Here is a 21,913-nt window from a genome sequence, read left to right on the forward strand (position 1 = left end):
AGAAATGAATGAGTACGTCAAGTCACAGTCAATGAAACCGACAACGTTAGCAATGCCTGGCTTTTCAAATCAGTGAAGAGAGACCAACATCCATTACTATTATTTTAACAACTTGAATGATAAAATAATCATGGGGCTTTAAAAACATAGCTCATAAAAAAGCAGAGATACATATCTAGCAGCATCAAACAAAACTATTAATTATTTTTGTTTTGAGCAGAATATTTCAGCTGTACTAGCAACTGATGAACAGAGAGTAGATTATGGGCATGAATCCTATTGTGTTTAGAGTAACAGTCTTGCAAAGCAGCCTGACTTCTGGCTTCAAGGAACACACTGTTTGCTTTTAATCGAGTTTTAAAGATTTGCATCAAATTGCTAACAATTTCATAATGAAATGCTTCTCAGAAATATCAGTTGACTTCCTGGGATTTTATGAAGTTGTTTAAAAATAACCTGTGGAAAGGACACAATTAGCCAGGCAATACCAGTTATCCAGCGGGAAAAAGAAACGCATTCCTGGCAGTCACCAGGTTGATGTTTGGGCAGCACTACAGCTGGGGCTGAGGGCAGCTCTTACCGCTGCAGCATGTCTGGAGGTGTGCCATGAGAGCCCCAGACAGTGTTCTGCAAAAGCCTTTCCCCATCCAGACTTTTCTTCTCTGGTTTGTGGACTAAATGTCTAGCCTCTGTTTTTAAATACACACGTTCACAGTGCAAATCAGCTGACAATTGCACAATTAGATCTCATACTGTTAAAACTGGGAGAGATCTTTCAGGGGGAAAATATCACTGCATCTAGTTGAAGTTATTTTATTGAAAAGTGCAGTATAGTCTTGGTCAGATTTTCCATAGCATTTGTGGCTGGAGGGAAAGATGAGGTGGGACATCATCATCATCACCATCATAGCTACATTTCCTGAAGTTACGAGACCAGAGCCCTCGCCTATGATATTGAAACTCACTTTTTCTCTACACAAAGGGAGCAAAACAGTGTTGTGGCACCATGGCTGTTCCAGGTGGTGGGTTGTTACTCTGTTGGTGTCACTATCCTCATCTGACAGAGGCACAGAAAGACAAATTTCAAAGCTGGCCAGCACTGAGAGACAGAGCCAAGAAGTGAAACCTCAGGAATACCAAAGCAATGAACAATACATTTGTAAGCAAGGCCTGGTGTGAATAATGCGATAAAGGAAAATTATCTTTTTAAAGTATTTATCTTAGAATAATACAAAGCTGTGGAGTTGATCCCTATTCTGGTAGATATTAGGAGGGTGAAGAGAGACAGTATCTGTCACCGTTCTTTAACAAACATATGTGAAGTTACCTTCCATTGGGGAACACTGCTACTACTCTACTAAAAACAGTTTATTTCACTATTCAGTATTGGATGGGGAGGAATGGGGTTGCTGGATCTACAGAAGGGATGCAGAATAGCAGCATGGCAAGTCGTCTCACAGAATCACAGAATCAATCAGGTTGGAAGAGACCTCTGGGATCATCAAGTCCAACCATTGCCCTGACACCACCATGTCAACTAGACCATGGCACTAAGTGCCATGTCCAGTCTTTTTTTAAACACATCCAGAGATGGTGACTCCACCACCTCCCTGGGCAGCCCATTCCAATGTCTAATAAACCTTTTTGAGAAGAAATTCTTCCTAATGTCCAACCTGAACCTCCCCTGGCGAAGCTTGAGGCTATGTCCTCTTGCCCTATCACTAGTTGCCTGGGAGAAGAGGCCGACTCCCACTTCACTACAACCTTCCTTCAGGTAGTTGTAGACTGCAATAAGGTCTTATCCAGGGGATGGCTGTAAGAATCAGAGAAAGACAGTGAAGAAAACATTCCTTCATCAGACTCAATCACCCACAAATACTGGTGAAACAGATTTGTGTCTGAACCGGCAACTCTTTCTTAACCCTTTGTCAGGGACGTTGTTTGCTAACAGGGACGTCTCCATGTTGTTTGCTAACTTGGTATGAGATGGAGCAAGGCAGTAAACGCTTTCATTTTCCATTCAGCTATTAAAAGTGTGAGCAATTAAGTTAAACTGAATTCCCTCAGATCAAATAAATTCAAACAGCAGCTGTCAAAACTATTCCCCTTCAGCTGCCCTACTGATAAGATGAACTTGTAAATAGAAATAAAACAAAAATCCTCTTTCACAGCTCTACACAACTCCTGCAGGTTGGTTCCCCCAGCGGTCCGGAGTCCTGCTGCTTGGACCCTCGGCCTGAAATAAACCCACCCCAACACATGAGAAATTTTATCTTGGTGAACTCACATCCCCTAGAAGAAGCCACCCTTACTCATAGCCCATACTTGTTGGAGGGCTGAGGGTCATGGGGACGGTTGGGGGCACAGTGCAGCTGCTGGGGTGAACAAGAGCAACCAGCTGGGACAAGGGGGGTTTGATGGCTTCCCAGCTGTGCAAACAAACTGCAGTTTAGGTTCACCCAACTTCTGAACATGAGCTGAAGTCTAAGGCAAGTATTTTTACAGAGCACTCTCTCTACCAAGTAAAAGAACTTCAATTTAGACAGCGCCCTATAAAACTGTCCATACGCCAAAATCTGCTATTCCTCTCCTAACGCCTGCAGGACACAAGAAATGACATTTTATTTTGCTTTTTACTTTTCGAGATTGTATTTTGTTAAAAACAGTCCATGAGACAGGAAAAATGAATGCAACACTTTGAAGGAAAAAAAGAGGAAATGGGACAATCATATATAAAACAGCTGTTTGACAGATTCGATTTCATATACAAACGGAAAGGGTATCCTCTTACATGGCAACTTACTGTAAACTTCCTTATTCCAGATTCTGCTTTGCAACCTGCTAAATGAAATGCTCATATATCTTTTCCTAATTACTGAGTGGCTCTTTTTGTAAACAGTGATTATAAAGAAGGCATTTATGTGCCCATTTATGTTCAGAAAGGACATTAAAAAAATTCCATTTCCTGCCACCCAGGACAGATCTCTGTGAGAGCTGTATTTATGTAAGTTGCACTTTCCCGAAGGAAAAGCTAGATGGGATATGACCTAATGTTCCTTGAGTATTGTAAAGCCAATAATGGATTACAGAAATGATAGGAATATTTATTGAACTTGGGTGGCCACGAACACAAACGTGGACAAGTTGCAGAATTTGAAAGAGGGGAATGTCCTTTCGCAAGCTATTTAAGCACTGTGTTCAGAAAGCTATGTATATTTTAATACCTTCGCTATCTTCTATGGCCACTTCATAGCAAGTCTAATATTTTCAAAATATATAGTTAAGCCTCCCTGTAAACTGAGTTCAGAATTTATTACTAGAATTCACCAGCCAGAAAGTGAGTTGTTTACCCATAATCCAGTGAGAAACAGCAAACTTCCTTTAAGATGGATTCTATTTAAAATTTATGAGTCACATCAAAACCTTGTTTTCTAAATACAAAAATGTCAGCATTTTCCTCCAGCCTTTACAGCGCTGGTGGTAATCATCAGAAATGCTATCTGCTCAGAACGAGTTCTACTTCTACTTTGACACCAGAATTTAAAGTAGAAAAAAGAAGAGAAAAAGACACATCTACCCAAAGCATCTTTATATGACTGAGGGATGAAAGGGACTCTTTTATCGTTTTTTAAATTTGAAGTTTATCAAAATTTTCCTTTCTTACAATTTTCTTAACAAATATCCTTTGAGGTAGATTTATCCCTCCGTAGCACAGCAGTTCTCCTACCATGACTGCCACCACGTGCACAGCCTCCCTGCAAGCTCCGCTCACATGCTCAGCCCTGCAGCTCTACTCTACATGCCACGCACCCCTATCCACCTCTCAAGGCTTTTGTAGGATGCTCACATCACCCACCAAGCATAGACCCTGCCCATCACACATGCACCACGGCTCCCTACATCCCCAGGTGGCCAGCCCTTGGGAACAACAGCCAAGCCTTACACTCCAGACCACGCAACCACCCTCTGCTCATGCACGACTGCGCCGGCGTTGTGTGCATCGGCTCAGCTCAGACAGCCCCCGCCACATAACTTCACAGCACACACAGATCCAACGCAACACTTAATACACATAGATCACATTAAGCCTATGCTGTTCCCTGCTCCAAGCCCTTTGTTTTTCCCTTGTGCTGACGCTGCTTAACGACTCATTGTGCTTCCACTTCTCTCATGTGAAGTGTTTATACACTGCCACAAAGCCGCTTGGGCGGTTTGCAAAGGCAAAAAGCATGGTGTCAAAGGATATATGAGGTTTCCTCCAGTGTTTCCTTCCGTGACTATTTTTAAAGGCAATAAAGTAAATTTTTCATCAGCCATTTCTTTTAAATGATTTTAAATTACAATTCTGTTTCTTTCTGCAACATTATTTTTATTAACTCTGAGGTTAAATGCTACCAGCAGTTTATGTCAAAAACTTTCCTCTATTTGACTAAAACAGCTTTGCAAAGGTACAAAGTCTGCTGTCTAAACACTTTCTTAAAAGACATCAGCAGTGAGTCTATTTATTTACTAACTCTACTCCATTAGAATTGATAAATTCTTCTATTCTAGCTCAATTCATACAAAAAAAAGGGTGACATTTTGGCTGGGGAGGATGGGGAGGAATAAAGCAAGCAACAGCATTAAAAACAGTTTAGTTTTGGTTCCATTTCATAAAACATTTTATTTAAAAAGCACTGTGTAAAAATAAATTAAGAAACAATTTAAATACATTTTTCTGTGATTTTTTTTTTCTTTTTCATTTTCACAACATGTATGTGGAAAAATAACCAGCTGGAACTATAGTATGCCTGGGACTCAATAAATGAGCCATGCTCAATTGCTACTGAATATACTTCTAACCTCTAGGATGAACTGTAAACACTGCAAGGATTAGGCACTTCAAGTGAACTATAGAAAGAAAAATAATTAAAAATCTATTATTGTAACGAGGGCTGGTGAGTTCTACACTCTCCTTTTCAGCCAATACTATTAAGACCAACTTTGACTGTAACAGAGTTTGTTTTTATTTTTTCTAAAGTAAATACATTCTGAAGTTTTCTGGCTTCTAGAGTTCATTAAAACATAGTTCACCACACATTTGAAGCATTTTTTTCTTAGAACCAGATGATTTTTAAGCCAAACTACAGTAAGTGGTTTGTTTAGCAACCACATCCATCTTCGGTAATGGGAGAAATCCAGTGTTTATATACAAAACCTGGTTAAAAGCACACAACATAAAATAAAAGTACAGTAAAAGGTGTTTTTCCTTTTTTCCAGCCACTAAGTTTGCTGCGCACAAAATATGTAACTGCTTAGTCCAGATGGATACGGTCATGCTCTTTCACCCAAGTTTTCTGACTTGTGTCTTTTTTTGAATTTAATCCAGGTGTTATACAGAGAGAAAAACTACACACAGGTTTTACATCAGTCTAATCACATCCCATTCCAACAGACAGGCTAATAAGAAAATGAAAAATAATTTACAATAATTTTGAGTGTGATCTGTAACTCTTTTTATGTGAATAATGCTCAGGGGTGAAAGCAGTTCCTAAGCACTGATTCTTACTATAACCATTAACACAATTCATACATTCACACTCTGATGGCTTTAATCCTTCAAAACACGCATACATTTTAATTTTAATTTTGTGTACTCATTCTCAGTTTGGAAAGCTGCAAGTCTGTGGCCATATTCTGAAACATTTTAAGAGCTAGAAATTTTAGCTGTTTTAATAAAAATTATAATTTTATCACTTGATTACTTACAGCTTTTCAGTATTCCTACTCATGTTGTAAAGTGTGGTTAAACAGAGATGCAGTTGTGAATTATTAATTGTAAAATCTGCATGGAATGCCCTACTCCCCAAATCATGCTAAAATAAATAATATTTTCAGGTTAAAAAGGTGAATTGTTCCTAATTAGAGCTAAGTAGTGTTATGGTGTCCTCTGGATTTAGCCTAATTAAAATAGCATTCCAAAGGTCAAAAGCTAATTTATATTAATAAATCATAAAGGTTCATAATTGCAGCTGGTGCATTATTTTAATAACTAATAAAAAATATGCTTTGAAAGCTATTTCTTATTATCATTGTGTGAAACGTTACAATCGATGGTATGTGGAAAAGATTCTGTTTACATATTCTTTTGTTCTGTTACGATGGTCAGGTTTCAGCTCCAAAGGCAAATCAACTTGCACTAATAATCTTCAGCTCAACTCACAACATGTATCTGATGACCACTTAAGGCAAAGGTAGCAGTTTTCTAATTAAAATAATTAATTGCAAGCACTGTGTTAGCACTGTAATAGCCAAACATTTGACTCTTCTACATCATCTATTCGTACGTTAGAGTTTAATGCTAGGAGGAGATTTTCCAAGATTTTTTTGAAAGGACAAAAAATCCAAACAACTGTGAATATGTATGAGTTCAAAGTGTAGAAACAGGTGTCTACCTACAGGCACACGTATGACCTGTTTGAATATACTCCCCTAGATACTCATCTCCATAGAGAATTTTATTTTTCTGTACGACTTGATTATTCACAACAACAGAAAGCAGCCATGCAAGTACTGGAATATTCATGTTTTCATGCAATTTGACTGGCAGTTCTGTAATTGTGGTAAGCTGCTTTGACCAACGTTTCTATAGCAACAGCCTTACTGTCAATTCTTACCTGTTTTCTGGTCATCCATTGTACTGAGCTTAGTCTCGTCAGCTACTGTTAAAAGGTAAATGTATAATGGTTAGCCCAGTTAGTGCCCATGCCCCACATGCATCCAACATTCCTTCTGTTTTGCATATTGTTTTTTCAAGTTAGGGAACCTTGGCAATGTCATACTTCATGCAAATAAACTGCAACAGTAAGCAAACATTCTGGGTAGAAATGGCAGCGAACTAGTAACCTTCATGCAATGTCAGTCATGTTCACATCACAGGCACGTACATTATGTTATTTACACGTTAGCACATCACAACTAGGCAAGACAAGTCAATGCCACCAACCTTACTGTCCCCTGAGGAACTTGGTGAATTAGGGATTGTAGTTAAGATATTCACAATTATTGTAAAGGAGCGAATCGTATTAAACTTTATTATTCTGAGTAGGGAATTATGTGTGTTTAAATAATCAAAACGCACTGTTTAAGGTTACTAGATTCTGCACTTCAGAATCTAAATTCAATGGCAGAAAAATAGATGGGCTTGTTAGTGATTACTTATTCTCAATTGTTTTACCAGTTATAGTAGAGCGCCTGTCTTAGCCGCTGCTTCTGATATCAATATTAAAACTTGAGGCTCAACCAGATGTCAGACTAGCCCTATTTTCAAATTCTGAATGAACTCTTCAAAAAAATACTTGCATCTTCAATATCTTAATCAAAATCCATCTACAAAATGAGAGACTACGAAGGATCTTTAAGGCTAATTGCATTATAATCATGAACTGAGAATAATTCTGTCTACCCAGAACCACAGTGTGGTACAGTTTCACGCAGTTATTCCATGTGGATTGGTAAACGCACTTTTCACCTCCATTTTAATAAGCACCTTTTATGTTTATATATAATCATATATCCAGAGAGCTACGATATTTAAATGCATGGACATTTACAAGTGGTACAAACAATACACAGGCCACTTGGCCATTCATATTAAGAATACTTTACTTCCCACCAGTAGACATTATGTGCAGTAGTACTGCATGTAAACGATGTGTTTGGAATTACACAATCTATATACTTACAACATGAAAATCAGGTTCAAATAAAATAATTGAAAAAATATCACTCACTACCTAGATCCATGCTTTTGGATTTTCGTGTTTTAACAAACTCCAACTGACTGGCATCTGAAAATTGCTTTGTACGCTTTTCTGACATGCTCTGGCGTCCAAAACCCTCTCGCTGGAAGGCAAGTACTGGATCAACATCTGGACTAAGAGTGCTGTAGGAAGGGAAAAAAATCATGCGAACATTTATCAAGACCACGCATCCTTTCACTCTGCAGAGAAAAGCATTTATTTAGCACGTGACTTCTACCAGCAATAAAGTACACATTTTTAAATAAACCGCTGCAAGTAGTCAGTTACACACATGATGGATTTGTTTTACTTCATCGAGCAATTCCAGTTAAAAAGTATCAAGAATTTCACTTAGGAGTTTTAATGAAAGAAGTACATATTTGGTGTACTATACATATACTACCAGAATATACAGCCCCAACACAGGAATAATTTGAGGGAGAATAAAACAGTTCCATTTTCTTCATGAGTAACAAATATATTCTGTTAATAGCAAATTATCAGATTTTCCTTCATCACAAAATGTTTTCAGTAAACCATAAGTAGAATCTGTCCTGTCTGAAGTCCACAGACCTTTAATAAATTTCTTCATTTAAAGACTTTGCATTAACATTTCTCTCCACATGTGAAATCACTTGCAAATTTCTCGCAGCATCTCTTGGTTTTAACCTGGCTATGACGACAAACATATTTTTACTCATTACTTCCCTACAGAGAAGCATTTGCCACAATGGTTCCACCACTCAATGGGAACCGGAGGTAACTGGACTCAGTTTTGGTCTCTTCTGCAGGTTTCTCGCATGATATCAGCTGAGAGAGTCAGGTCTTCAGCAAGCAGTGATCAGCATTTCACCACGCTTCACGAGAAGCATGCTGAAGATAGATTTATTCATATTGGTCAACAGTTGGTAGAAGCATGACTGCAGGAATGCAGGCAAAATTTGGTGCGCAAGCTAAACCCTAGGCTTTCAATGGGTCACAATGGCCACAAGGCATGTTAAAAACAACAAAAAAAACAACAAAAAAATAGCAAGATTGCTTACTGCTAATAAACAATATGAAAGGAAATTCACACAAAGGTCTTCCTACTTTAACACTCTCCCTAAAGGGGAGAGTATTAAAAAGAGCCTGAAGGTAAGCCCAAAGAACTTGGACTTCTACTTCAGCTGGCACAAAAAAGAAGTCAAAAGCACAAAATACTGAAAAAATTACTATTTTGCACCATTATCTATCCAATAGGAAGAAGATCCCTCAAAATCCCCTCTTTGATTGTTGTTGTACTTCAACATAAAAAAGCTAAATATTTTGTCACTGAGATATCTAAATAGACTAAATGCCATTCAAAATATTGTATACATACTTGTTACTATTCATTAATAGGTTTCAAAAGAATTATTTTATATTTTAAGGGGTAGGTATAATACACATCTCATACCTAGCGAGAAACAGGCAAAGAGCCAATGACTGCAGAAACCGACTTCCACTTTGAAATTACGTAATGTGAACATGTTTATGTACCCATGTACTGTAATTTATAGAAGCATCTTTGATCAAGAAACACCTGGGTATTAGGCACAACAGTGATGAGAGGTAAGAAAAAGTATCCAAAGGCATGGAGTACTATAAAGGATGAAAATCACTATCCGCATTACCAGGCAGCCTAGAAGAAATTCGGTCTAGTAGTGGTAGATTTACAAATAATAAGATATGTGCATGTGACAAGCATATAATACTTAAGTGATAGCAGGATCAGAGCTTCTATGAATAAAGTCAATGTCAAGTGCCTTTTGACTTTAACGTTTCTGGCTCAGGCTCACAACGTTTTACATTTAATTACTGCAACTATTTCAGAGATGTCTGCACAATTTAGCAACGTTTTGAAGCATATGCTTAAAAGCTCTGAAGAATCAGAACCCGAACTCAAAAATAACTATTTAGTCCTCACATTCACTCCCACAAAATAAGGAAAAAATTATCTCCACATGATAGAAAGATAAAACAGACAAGGCCAATATACACTTCTAACATTCACAGCAGCGAAACACGTAGCTGAATAAGAACCACCTAAGTCTGAAAACATCCTCCGAGTGACTCAACTGAACTTACAGGGTTTCAACACCTTTCATAATCAGATCATAAATGACTTTCCCAAGGCCACACAGGAGTTTCTGGCTCACTGCTAGTCAGCCCTGTCTCTGAAGGCCAGAAAAATGTGGTTTTACTAAGTGAGAATTTTCTCTAGCAACATCTGTTAACACAGCTCACGTTAGTTAAAGATGACTGGCTTCATCTTGCTGAACAAAATGTACCCTATGACACTTTATTCAAAAAGGATGAATTTCTAAAACTATTTGTTTTGGCTGTATGCTCCTTTTTTCATATGAGCTTGCTTTGATCTCTATATATCAAGCTTCTAATAAAGCTGAATATCATTTTCATGTAAACACAGCATGCACGTATATATTCAACTTGAAGTCCTAAGAACAGACTAAAACTCCAAAGTTAAATAAAACTCAAAAAGGGCACCACAGGTCCTGGAGAGAGCAGTGGTGTCTGGACACGGCATCAGCCAACTGGGAATTCTGGAGCCTGGATCCCAGTGTTTCCACTGACACCACCTTTAGGGGCTTTCGCTCTGCTTCCCTTATCTGCCCTTATCACACCTACCTTCCACACACACTTAGGGGGATTATTATTCCATGTTTGCAGAGTATCCTTCATAATAAAGGTGCTACTTAGCACCAAAAATTACTTGTTCTCTGACATCATGACATTTCATACATTTTTGCAGTACAAATATCTGAGCCCTATCTAGAGCTATCAGTTTTCATGTCCTGGTTTATTTCTATTATTAGACACCCAAAGGCGTGTTTTAGTAATTAAGGAAAGAGCAGATCACAGGAGTTTGAATGCATGTACATTGCCTAAAAGTATTCAAAAGCCCCCATGAAGATCCGTCACTGGAAAAGCCAATGAACACAGAGGAGGAACTAATGACCCTAAAAATGGCTCATTTTAATATTTTTCAACTACAGTAATAAAAGACAGAAGGTGAATTTAGTGCAAGTCATTAAGGATTGCCAAATGCAATTTACTATATTCTAGCATACTTAACAAATAAGATTTCTGGAATGACAGCTGATCCTTAAAAGAATGTAACCGTCTTCTGACCCTCAATGTTATTAAAATTCCACTTATTAATCCTGTCTTATTGCCCCTTTGTTTTCATAACATTTTCATCAAGGATTAGGGAGATATTGTGAGACTGGAAAAGCTTACATTTTCTTCTATGATTCAGAACAGCTGCCATTCTTGTTTGGATAACCCTTCATCCATATTCTTAGTTTTACCCTTTGTGCCTTCCAGCCAAATCATACAATGCACCTTCGTTTTACAAGTCTTCCTTCATCCATTAGCAGCAGGAAATTAATGCAACAACCTAATTCTACTGCTATTTACTTTTTTACAAATAGAATACATTAGATAGTAAGGTGCTGCACGGATCTACTCTTTCAAGTGCAATTGTATCTGAAGACCTTTACAATTTCTCATAAAGACACACATTTAAAGGTCTTGAGCATGATCAGTTCCACAATATCTAATCCCTATTTTCTTTACTGTTACTTTCATTTTTGAAGAAGTATATGAATAGTAAGATACGCTGCAGAAGTAAATGTAAAAGCATCTGCAGGTTTCAAATGGGCTCTTACTTCATGCTGTAGGGTTTTGTTCTTATTTGGCTAAAAAAATTCCCTCAGCAATAAGCTATTATGTGCACCCTTGAGTACTATTCTATTTAAATGTCTCAGATTCTCAGCAATAAAAGCTTTTACAAAAGACAGATGGACTTTTCAAGGGCCCAAATTACAGGTATGACTTGTCCAAGAGAAGAGCTGCAACATTAAAAAAAACTCAAATGAGGATGAAAAAAATTACCTTCTTATACAATCATTAAAACAGTGCCTAAAATACAGAATCCAGTTTCTGGACATAAGATGAAGTAAACTAATACAAGCAAAGAAGAAGCTGACAGGTACATATCAGCTGGCAGGTACTATTGCTGTTTTATTAAGATATTGCTGACACATTCATACAGGCTCAAGAGACAAGAAAAATAAGAAAATTCATGTATTTCACACCATTTGTGGTAATTATCTAGCTTCAAGAAGTGGCAGTGTACAGGGGTGGGCTTTTATTTTGCCATTACTATAGATAATTATAGGACTTGTAAATTAAATCTTAGATCTGTATTAATTGTACTAGCTAAGCAATAAACAGCTTTTCTTTGCCAGGAACCTAAGCAAGTCAATAGTGGAACTCAATGCATTTCTCATTAAGACACTTACATTAAAATGTATAAAAGTAATTAGAGAGTCAACTAAGATTCACAGAAATTATTTTAGTATAGAGTTGACATATAAAGTTACTGTCCACAGTTTTAAATGTGGAACTATTACTTTCCATATTTTTAGATGTAGAACTATTACAGTACACTGACTTTGCATGATAGTTACAAATCATATAATGATGTGAAAGGTATTTCTTCACTCATAATAAAGAAATCTTAACTAATTCTTGTTGCACAAGCATTAACACTAGGGCAAAACAAAGAGCTGCCTTGACCTCTAAGCAGATTTTAAAATTACTGTACATTATTAGGAAAATCAAGAAAGTATACAGAAGTATTGAAAGGCTCCTAGATATATACTGGAATATAAAAATAAAATCTTTGTTTTATAGACTTAGAAATATTTACAGTGAGGTTTATAAATTAAAATTTCCAATTGGATTTATTCTTTCATCTTTCATAAACTCAAGTCTTTATATTTTGCAAAGTTTTTTTTCCAAAAGCTAGCTCAGCTGGCAACTAAATTAATACTAAATCACCAAATTATCACAGCTATATGCTGATTTGATCTTAATAACAATTAGTAAAATTTCCACAAACGTGCTTTTGACAGAGCACAAAATTGCAACCAGAAGTAGAAAGTCTAACAAATTATCTGTACAGACTTCCTTCCTGAAACAGGGACAACCACCAGTTTGAAAACAGTGAAATCTAAATGTGATGAAAAAAAAATATTAATATTAGCAGTAGCCAGAAATTAAAGATGTAACTGCAGTCATCTCTCTTTTCCTTTCACTAAATCATGCTCTTACCAGTCTGTCGACTCATTAATTGCAGCCTTAGCCCATCCACCAGCATCAACAGTGCCAAACCCAACATCATCGTGGGAACTGGATGACGACTGGTCAGAGAGATGAGGAGGGAGTACCGACAGCCTGTCATCTTCAATAATGACAGTGTCATCTTGAGGCATGTTCACTGTTGGAGACAGCTGATATTTACCTGAACAATAAAAAGGAGAAAAAAAACAAAAACTAAATAATGGCAGAGAGTGCCTTGAATAATATATAATCACAGTTGATAAAATGTCACGTCAAACTGCAATGCTACTGATAAGAGTGACACAACACAGATAATAAAATTAACTATGTCTCACTTTATATGCATCTTCCTATGCAGAGGTTTGAAAAGTAATATTCACCTGTTGTATCTGCGGCCTACTGGAAGAAGATCACAGAATGACAGAAAGCTTGAGATTGGAAGGGACCTCTCATCTGGTCCAACCTCCCCTGCTCAAGAAGGGACACCTACAGCCAGTTGGCCAGGACCCTGACGAAATGGCTTTTGAAATTTCTACTCCACCACATCCCTGGGCTCCCTGTGCCAGTGCTCAGTCACCCTCACAGTGAAAAAGTGTTTCCTGATGTTGAGAAGGAACATCCTGTGTTTCTGTCTGTGCCCATTGTCTCAGGTTCTGGCACTGGGAACCACTGCAAAGCACCTGTCCCAGAGGACAGTATCTTCTCTTGCATCAAGTCGTTTGGTAGAAACGAAGAACGAGTTCAATGGGGACTAAAAGAGCTCATCACTTCTCCTGATCAATCTTGCCCTCATGAAATTTGAAACTTGTTTGACTGCTATTGGGAACTTGGAACCCTTTAATAATGCCTCTGCAAAGGCAAGAATTGTGAAAGGTGATGAGAACTCATGACTAAAGCTAAAAAATTCCAAATTTTCATTCTCTCCTTTAAAAAAAATCTGGAGGCACACATGCAAAATTTGGGGAAAAAAATACCTAATTCTATTACCAAAAAATTCAAATGGGTTTTAACACTGTTGTAAAAATGCTTAAGCTAGAGCCATCACGTACATGAAAGAGACATAATAAAGATGCAACATTATTCTTTGTTCAGTAGCAGACTTCATTGCGTTAATTTCTGAGAGTAGCAGTTAAAAGATTATACTTAGAGGATTCTTACAAACTAGTAAAACACTGTCTCCAAGTAAATAACAGTTTTAATGTGCATATAAATATTATAAACCCACTACCACTGCTGCTTTTACAGGGATAAATATATACACATAATTATATTCTCCAGTAATCACTTCAATGCATAAGATTGTGTAACAGTTTTCAAACTGCGGTATAAAAAGCAGAAGCAAATTTTAAACCTATAGAAAACTCTATGCCACCAAAACAGACCAAAAAGCTATAAAGAATATCACAAGGAATATTTTCATTGCAATGCTTTGTAACGTAACTATGGTGTAAACTGAATAAATCTGTTTTTCATGGTACGTGCATGAGATACAGAGTTGGGCAGATGGGGGTTATATAATATTATTTACATGGCAGTAGAAATATAGAATTGCCACCATTTAAAATTTTAACTTGGAATAAACAGAGGTTTTTTCAGTATCTAGAAACACTAAGATAAAACTTCCTCTAAGGAAAATAAAGATTTGCAAATCTGGATGAAAATAATTTAGTTATCTGAGGCAATGGTTAATTATTAAGTGTGATTCTTTCATATCAGCTCACATAATTTTTTATATGAGAGAATATCTTTAAAAATATTTTTTCCTCCTGCATATTGACGCTCGACTTAAAAAGATCAGTCATCTAAAATGTTTGGTCCTAACTCTCACTACATGTAACATCATTTCTAATGAGCGATCATGACATTCCATGAATTTTATTCCTGGAAATGCATTATCTTACTAAAACAATTAGTAAAATTGTCACATCTCGTGAGAAGAAAAGCACTAGCTTCATCAACCGTTAATCTGACAGCAAACTGTAAATTATTCTAAAACTATCATGCACCGCAGTAATAATATATAGCAAACCTTATATTTCCATAACATAAACTGCTTCTACGGACACATCAAATATTTTCACACTTTATTTTTCCTACAGATATGGAAAAATTGTGTAGAATTAGGGGAAAATAATTTTTTCTTCTTTTCTGGAAAGGTTTGAGTTACCATCTCTACCTTTGCATGCAATTATTCAGCCACTGAAGAAGGCTGAAGAAGTGGCTGGAAGAAAAAGGTGCTGCATAGTGAACGTCTCATCACTGTCAAGCTGAAATGAATGTGTTCAGTTTGCATAACAGCTGATTCTTTGCCCAGTAATAGCTTCTTTGATGGACAGGTTAATGTTTAGCCTGGTAATGTACTTCTTTCCAAACATAATGTCTACAAGACTGTTAACTCTGTAGTTAATAACGTCTCCAAAGAATTGATTGTGAAAAGGTATAACCTTATGGCATTCGGCAGATTGAACTTCCTATTTGAGAGGCTACAGTAATTCAGAAACATTTTTAACTTTTCACTGCCCTTCTTTATATCTGACAAGGGTGAAGACTGACATTTTAATAGTTGCTTTGGAATTAAGGAGAAAACTCATCTGACGTGCCTATGCTTTTCACTGCCGATGGAGCTAAAAGCAGGTGAAAGGCTTCACCTCCAGCAGATGGTTAGACAGACCTCAACGAGGGACGCAATACATCCTTTGTAGAGAGCTCAGCTGAAGTGGACAGAAAATACCCTTGGAGAAAGCAACTCTGCACGTGTTATGAGAAACATTACAAGGAAACATCAAAGAAACTTCAAACCTAGTAATCATCCGTATATTTGACTGATCTACAAATCTAAGACATTGCTCGAGCTGTCTACAAACCTCTCCAAGACAATAATTTTCCCTCGGGCTAGAAAAGTGCTATAAAATTTAGACTCTGAACACACTTCAAGTCCAGTTTTGCATATATTAATTCAACTTCAGCAAGGTAATCTGTAATAGTATGTAGTATTTTGGATGGTGTAATAAGGAAGGGAAAACATTCTCCCTTTCAAGTGTCTCATCTCAGGACAATGAGGCTCAAATTTCCTGAACAAGTTACCAATCTAAACAAGTGTAGCCTGAGGATAATACCAAACCATGGGGTAAGAAGTGTTCCCATCTGTCTGTGCTGAAAAAGAAGTCTCAGAGCTCCAGTACCAAAAGGCTGGTCTCCAGGTCTATGAGGACTTTCAGCTTAGAAGGAAAAATATGCCAAATAGCAACACCTCAAACCTGTAATAGTATAGACCTATAATAGACCAGAAAATAGTTTGGACCTGAATTACACCACCAACATAAAGCGCTCCAAAAAAGCCCTGAGCATACACAGTACATAAAATGAACAACAGGCTTACTCATGAAGAACCCGACTACTCCAGGTCCTTTTAAATCTTAAAAATCCCTGAAGTTTGGTTAATCTGTTTGCTGTAATGACTTGGCTCCCATACTACACTGCATTCTCATGGTACTGTCTCTGGTTTGGTTCTTGTGCTTTTGCTGTTTCTTTCTCTTGAAAGGAAGGTCTAAGAAATCTGTTGAACACCCTTACAATATGTTCAAAACCAAGTACGACTTTATGAGTGACTCTCATAAGCATTTTGATATCATGAGATTCAGACCAACGGTACACTTCAAGTCTCTTCCGCAAGTAGAGGGCCTTTCTTGCCCATACATAGCAAGTGATTCCTAACCTGCCTGACCAAGAAATCAGCAACAGCTACTCTGTGATGAATAATGAAGTATTAACCGAAGTAATAAATAGAGTAATAAATAAGAGAAATAATAATAAAAAAAGTAGTGTTGATGATGATACTAATAGTGATGAGACTTCCTACAGGATGTATACAGAGAATTGTGCAATGAGAAATTAGAATTTCCCCATATCTTCATTTATTTATTTTTCACTAACAGCATATTTGTCCCTAGCAATATACTGAGTTTTGGCAAAATTTCCCATAGATACTCACATCATCTAATTTCCCAAGCTAAATAGAGGTGGGATTGGGAATGCATATGTGGGGAACATTTAAGGACAAAAATGTCTCCACTATATCCAGACTTTGGATCCCAAGAGAGTGCTCAGATCTGTCAAGATTATTGTAGCAGACCACAAGGTTCTGATGAGATTCCTGGCCGGGGAACTGCTTTCTGCTTATAAAGGGTTATTTTAATTTCACTGACACACACACTCTACATCTCTAGCTAAATTTTTTTTCAGTAGTGCTTCCTCCTGATTCTATCCTTAAGATAGCAATTATTTATGTAGAGAACAAAGTATTTCCTGTTGTGTAGGAACTATCTAATTTTACGAAGTTCTGGGGGATCTTTCAGGATGAAAAGCAGATTCAGTGCAAGCTATTGCTGTGTACCGCCTGATAAATAACTTCTGTTTAGTCACCGTTAGCAATAAAACCCACCGCGTTCATAAAAAAAAAATCAGCAACTAGAAGAAAGAGATGAAAGAGGACTTTGTACTAAGCTGTTTGTTGAATAAGAATAATTTATACAGACAGCAGCTATGTATTTGCGTATTGCAAAACTCAGGAGCATAATGGATAATATACAAGAACGGTGTATCAGAAGAAGCTTGAATTTTTAATCATAGAGCCAAGCAAACCAGCATAACACAGTTGTTATTTTGAATGTACTAAGAACATGCAATCTGAAAATATTAAAAATAAATAACTAAACATAAGGGTTTATTATAGTCATCTAATTCTTAGAAGAGAAGACTCAATTTGTATAAATAAAAAAACATCTCATCAAAACAAAAATATCATTCCCTGAATACAGAAAGTGGTATCTCCTTTCCATCAGAAATTTTCAGTGAAATATTATCAAGTGAAAAAGCGTACGGAAACCTATAATAGCAATAATCATCTAGAAAAGTAGATCAACGTAAGAATTGTCAGAAACATTAAAAGATTCATGTAGCCTTTTGCAATAAGCAAACATTATTTTACGTAATTTAAATCATGTTCTAAAATTGGTATTTCATTCCCACTCTCACAGCAAGGCTCTGACAACCAGTTCTTGCTGTCAGTTATGGATTGAAAGAGTAAGGAAATTGTCTTAAACACCTTTTTTTCTTAAACACAGAAAATTACATTAGCTGTACTGAAAAGAAACAAAACTCTCTTTAAGGTTTTGTTCCAAATTTAAGCAATGACTGAAAAGAGCAGGCATTTTCCAGACCTTGAGATTATCGCTTTTGAATAGTCTAACTTAAGAAGGAAGAAAACTCAAAATCCATCAGTTTTATCCAATAGCAAAAGAAGCAGAAAGACCTACTCCTTCACACATGAAATCAAATCGCGACCTTCTCACCACAAGGTGCCAAGAGTACTAAAAGTTTAGTTAAATCCATTGAGGGGTAAAAAAAAGGACATCAGGTGATTCAGAGAGCCTGTAAGTCAGAGGGCTCCTCGATATGGGGAGAGCACTCAAGGGAATCAGCCCTGCATAAAGCACACCTTTGGGCTTTTTTTCATGGTCAGGACCGGCACAGGAGGGTACAGACCTCTGGTCTTCCTCAGCCAGGTTGTTCTTAGGACTAATTCTCGTTTTTAGGCCAATTTTCAAGAGGGGAGGAAAACTCTCAAGAGTCATGTAACATCACATCTACATTCTCAAGAAGATAAAAAAAGTTCTGAGTTTTTTCTCATTATCAATGCTAATAGGACAGGAATTCAACTGCGTAATAAATGATTGAGTCTTACAAACGTTAGCTGCTCTGAAACGAGCAACAGACCCTATCTCTCCCAACAGGTAATAATACCTCCGTTGTATGGCACTGCAAGAAAACATGCATGCAAAAATATCACAAAACATTGTAAACACTGCAGTTTTAACCTAGTGGTACTGATTCATTCAGAAAACTTAGCATATTAGAAAACTGACTGCTACTTAAAAACTGGGTTTAAACATGACAGCTCTGTGAAGCTGCCGTGATCGCAGAAGGAATGACCCAGTCCCAGCAAGACCACTTTTCAGTTACGCTGAAAGTAACATAGTAAAGGTCACCTTTACTATGAGGTTCAGGCACAATTTGATTTTCCATGTGCTTCCAACTAAAGCAATCAATGGATTTAAGTCACAACCAACCAATTTTCTACATAGTACCTGGTTTCTGAAAACAATACAGAAAAACAATTATTCAGAGGAAATCAAAACATCAGCTTCAGGTTATAAAACACTTACAAAATGCAGGATGGATTTTTTTTCCCTGTGTCTACATTGCAGAGGTATCCAAAAGTACTAGATTTTAAGAGCTTTGGAAAAATTTTTTTTCTTTTGTTGAAACGTCAGTTACTGGCTACTGCTAAAGGGATGATACCAGGCTGATCAACCACTAGTTCGATTTGGCATGGCAAGTCCTGTGTTCTTTTGATGTGGAAATAAACTGCATTGCTGACACACATGCACACAGACTCTCTCAGGGTTTCTTCTCCCATCACTGGACAAGGTGTTTAAGCAATAACTCGTTAATGCTTCTATGAGCTCTATGTGTAAATCCTCTGCAATACTGATGGAAAAAGCAGAAGGTAGTGCTTTGCAAATGTTTTATCTAAAGCCTTGACACCACAAGAACTAGCCCCTTCTATGGGAGAGTAGTGCTAAAGACTTCAAATTATTTTATCGCTCCTTAAATTTGTCAACAAATAAATAGTTTTTCTAAATTGTTCTCTTTAAGAGAACATGACTTCGAGTGAAAAGGTTTCATACTTCCTTGATTCTTGGGAATATAATTTTTCTTCTGAGCTGCACGAAATGTAATGCAATAAAACAGATTATGATTTATTTCTAACTATTGTTGCCCAAATGCACAAAAAAAAGACAAAATACTTAACTGACGAAATATCTTAAATAGTAAATCTGTGGATTTTCAGAGAGTTTAACAACAGTGTTTTTCTACTACCACAAAGAAAAAGCAAACCAAAAAATACAAAAAAGTAAAAAACCACCCTAACAACCCCAAAACAGAGTGAAATATACATACAAACTGTTACTGGAAAAAGCCTAAGTGGTGGACTCTCATTTTCTAAGGCTGAAAATGAATCTTGAGGAATTAAAAACTAAGTTCAACTTTGCTTCATATCAAGTTTATAGCAGCATCTTCTAATATATTCTGTGACTGTCAAGCACACTAAAAAAAGTCCCAGATTTAATGGCCATGTCTCATGTTTAAAACTTGCAACTCAAGCAAGCAATTGTCGCGTCTTCTGTCAGGTGCTATTTTCATCAAGCTGCTTTTTGTGTTTAAATTTGAAAATCCTTTCAAACTAATCCCATCCTAGTCAGTAAATCCGACCACTCCGGTGGCAAGGCAAGTCTTTATTACCTAGCTCTGTACCTCGGAAGCTGAATTGCTGCAGAGCAACTGCTAATAACCTCATTATCCACTGGGGCCATATAGATGGTACGGCACAGAATCTACACAAGGGATGCTTAAAATTAGTTATGAGGTTTTAAAATTGGTGTCCTGCAAAGCAAAAATTCAAACAAATTAATGAAATGCCCTAATAAGCATAAATGGATGCAAGATTGCCTTATTTATTTTTGTACTTTAGTATGACTGAAACAGAGAGGAGAAGAAATGCTGAAATTAATTATAAATTCCCATCAGTCACTGACTTTTACGGGAATGAAGACGCAACACGGAGACTAGACCAACCAGTAATTTATTGTCCCAGTTCAGACACTGAAAAAAACATGTTAAATGCTCCTGTTATTTGTTCTATTACCTGCCATGGGATACAAAATTCACTTTATAATTCCATTTATTGACTTTTTTCCTCACATTAACTATCCAGAAAGCTTGCGTGGAAAAAATTTAAGGCATGTTTTAAGTTGGTAAGTGCAACCTCCACGTTCCCTAATTCCCACATATATAATAAATGAATCACCCTTTGATGCATCAGAGAGAGGAATAAAAACATATCCTGATTAGCAAAGCTGATTTGACTCACCCATTATCCTACTCAGCGCCGCGTTCCTCGTGGGCGACTCACTGAGACCCTCGATCCCGCCGTAGAGGGAGTGGGAAATCCTCCGTTCCCGCTCATCCAGCAGACTCTCTATAGGCAGCTCGGGCCCAGAGGGGCTCCCAGGTGACTCCAACTGCACAGAGAGAGGAAAATTAGCACCCAGGGTCCTTTTAGCAGCATGGGGCAACTGTAACAACTTGCCTAAGGCCTAGACCTGTCTGGGCACACAATGAGCTAGAACTTCTCACCCTGGAAAAATATAATTTGCAATGACAGCTCTGCTTAATGACCAACTTTCTAAGCCTCTTAACACTGCACCTCCCATGGCGCCCTGTCAAATTTCCAATCCTTCAGGAGAAAATTGGTGGAAAAAAACATTGCATTTTGGTGTCTCTTTGTTAGATAATTTCTTAAACAGACAGTTTTGGCTTTTTTCAGCACTATCAGGCAGACAGCTGGGCCATCGTTCCCACACTGACAGCCTGTCAGAACAAGGCTCCTGTCAGGAGCACGGAGCAGGAGCTCCACTTGGAATTGGGCTGCTGGCCCTTTTTGAAGTGGTGCAACTTGCTTTCAGATGCAATCATCATGGAAACCCTAAGAAAACCCCACCAGACTTATTAGTAACCAGTACATAAACACTCAAACGTTTTGTAGTTAGGAGACAAAGGAAAAAAAAGAAGTTGGGCTTCACATTAACATGTTTCTTTTTTTTTTTTCCCTATTTAGGATGAGTTCTTTGCTCTGCCTTTCCTGGCTGCAGGATACAGAGCCCTCAAGTGCTTCATTCAGTCTGGAAGCTTCCCTGACCCCGGCACTGCGTCCAGGCAGAGCCACAAAAAACAGAACTGGCAAGACCTGAGGTGCCCCCTCAGCCCATGACTCCAGGCAGACTTCCCAGGGGCATTAAGAGGCAGATGAAGTAGGTGGTGGAAGAAGCAATGGAGACAGG

At 37.5% G+C, this 21,913-nt stretch overlaps 1 protein-coding gene across 1 annotated transcript in view; it reads right to left on the reverse strand.

Annotated features, from left to right (window-relative positions):
• Positions 1–21,913, reverse strand: part of PARD3 (par-3 family cell polarity regulator) — a 482,350-nt gene that overhangs the window by 151,077 nt on the left and 309,360 nt on the right. The window contains 4 exon segments of the mRNA XM_068405039.1: positions 6,657–6,701; positions 7,776–7,924; positions 12,942–13,131; positions 20,944–21,094. Coding sequence (XP_068261140.1) covers positions 6,657–6,701; positions 7,776–7,924; positions 12,942–13,131; positions 20,944–21,094 — 535 coding nt within the window.

Source organism: Nyctibius grandis, chromosome 7, assembly GCF_013368605.1.
Source record: "Nyctibius grandis isolate bNycGra1 chromosome 7, bNycGra1.pri, whole genome shotgun sequence".
NCBI lineage: Eukaryota > Metazoa > Chordata > Aves > Nyctibiiformes > Nyctibiidae > Nyctibius > Nyctibius grandis.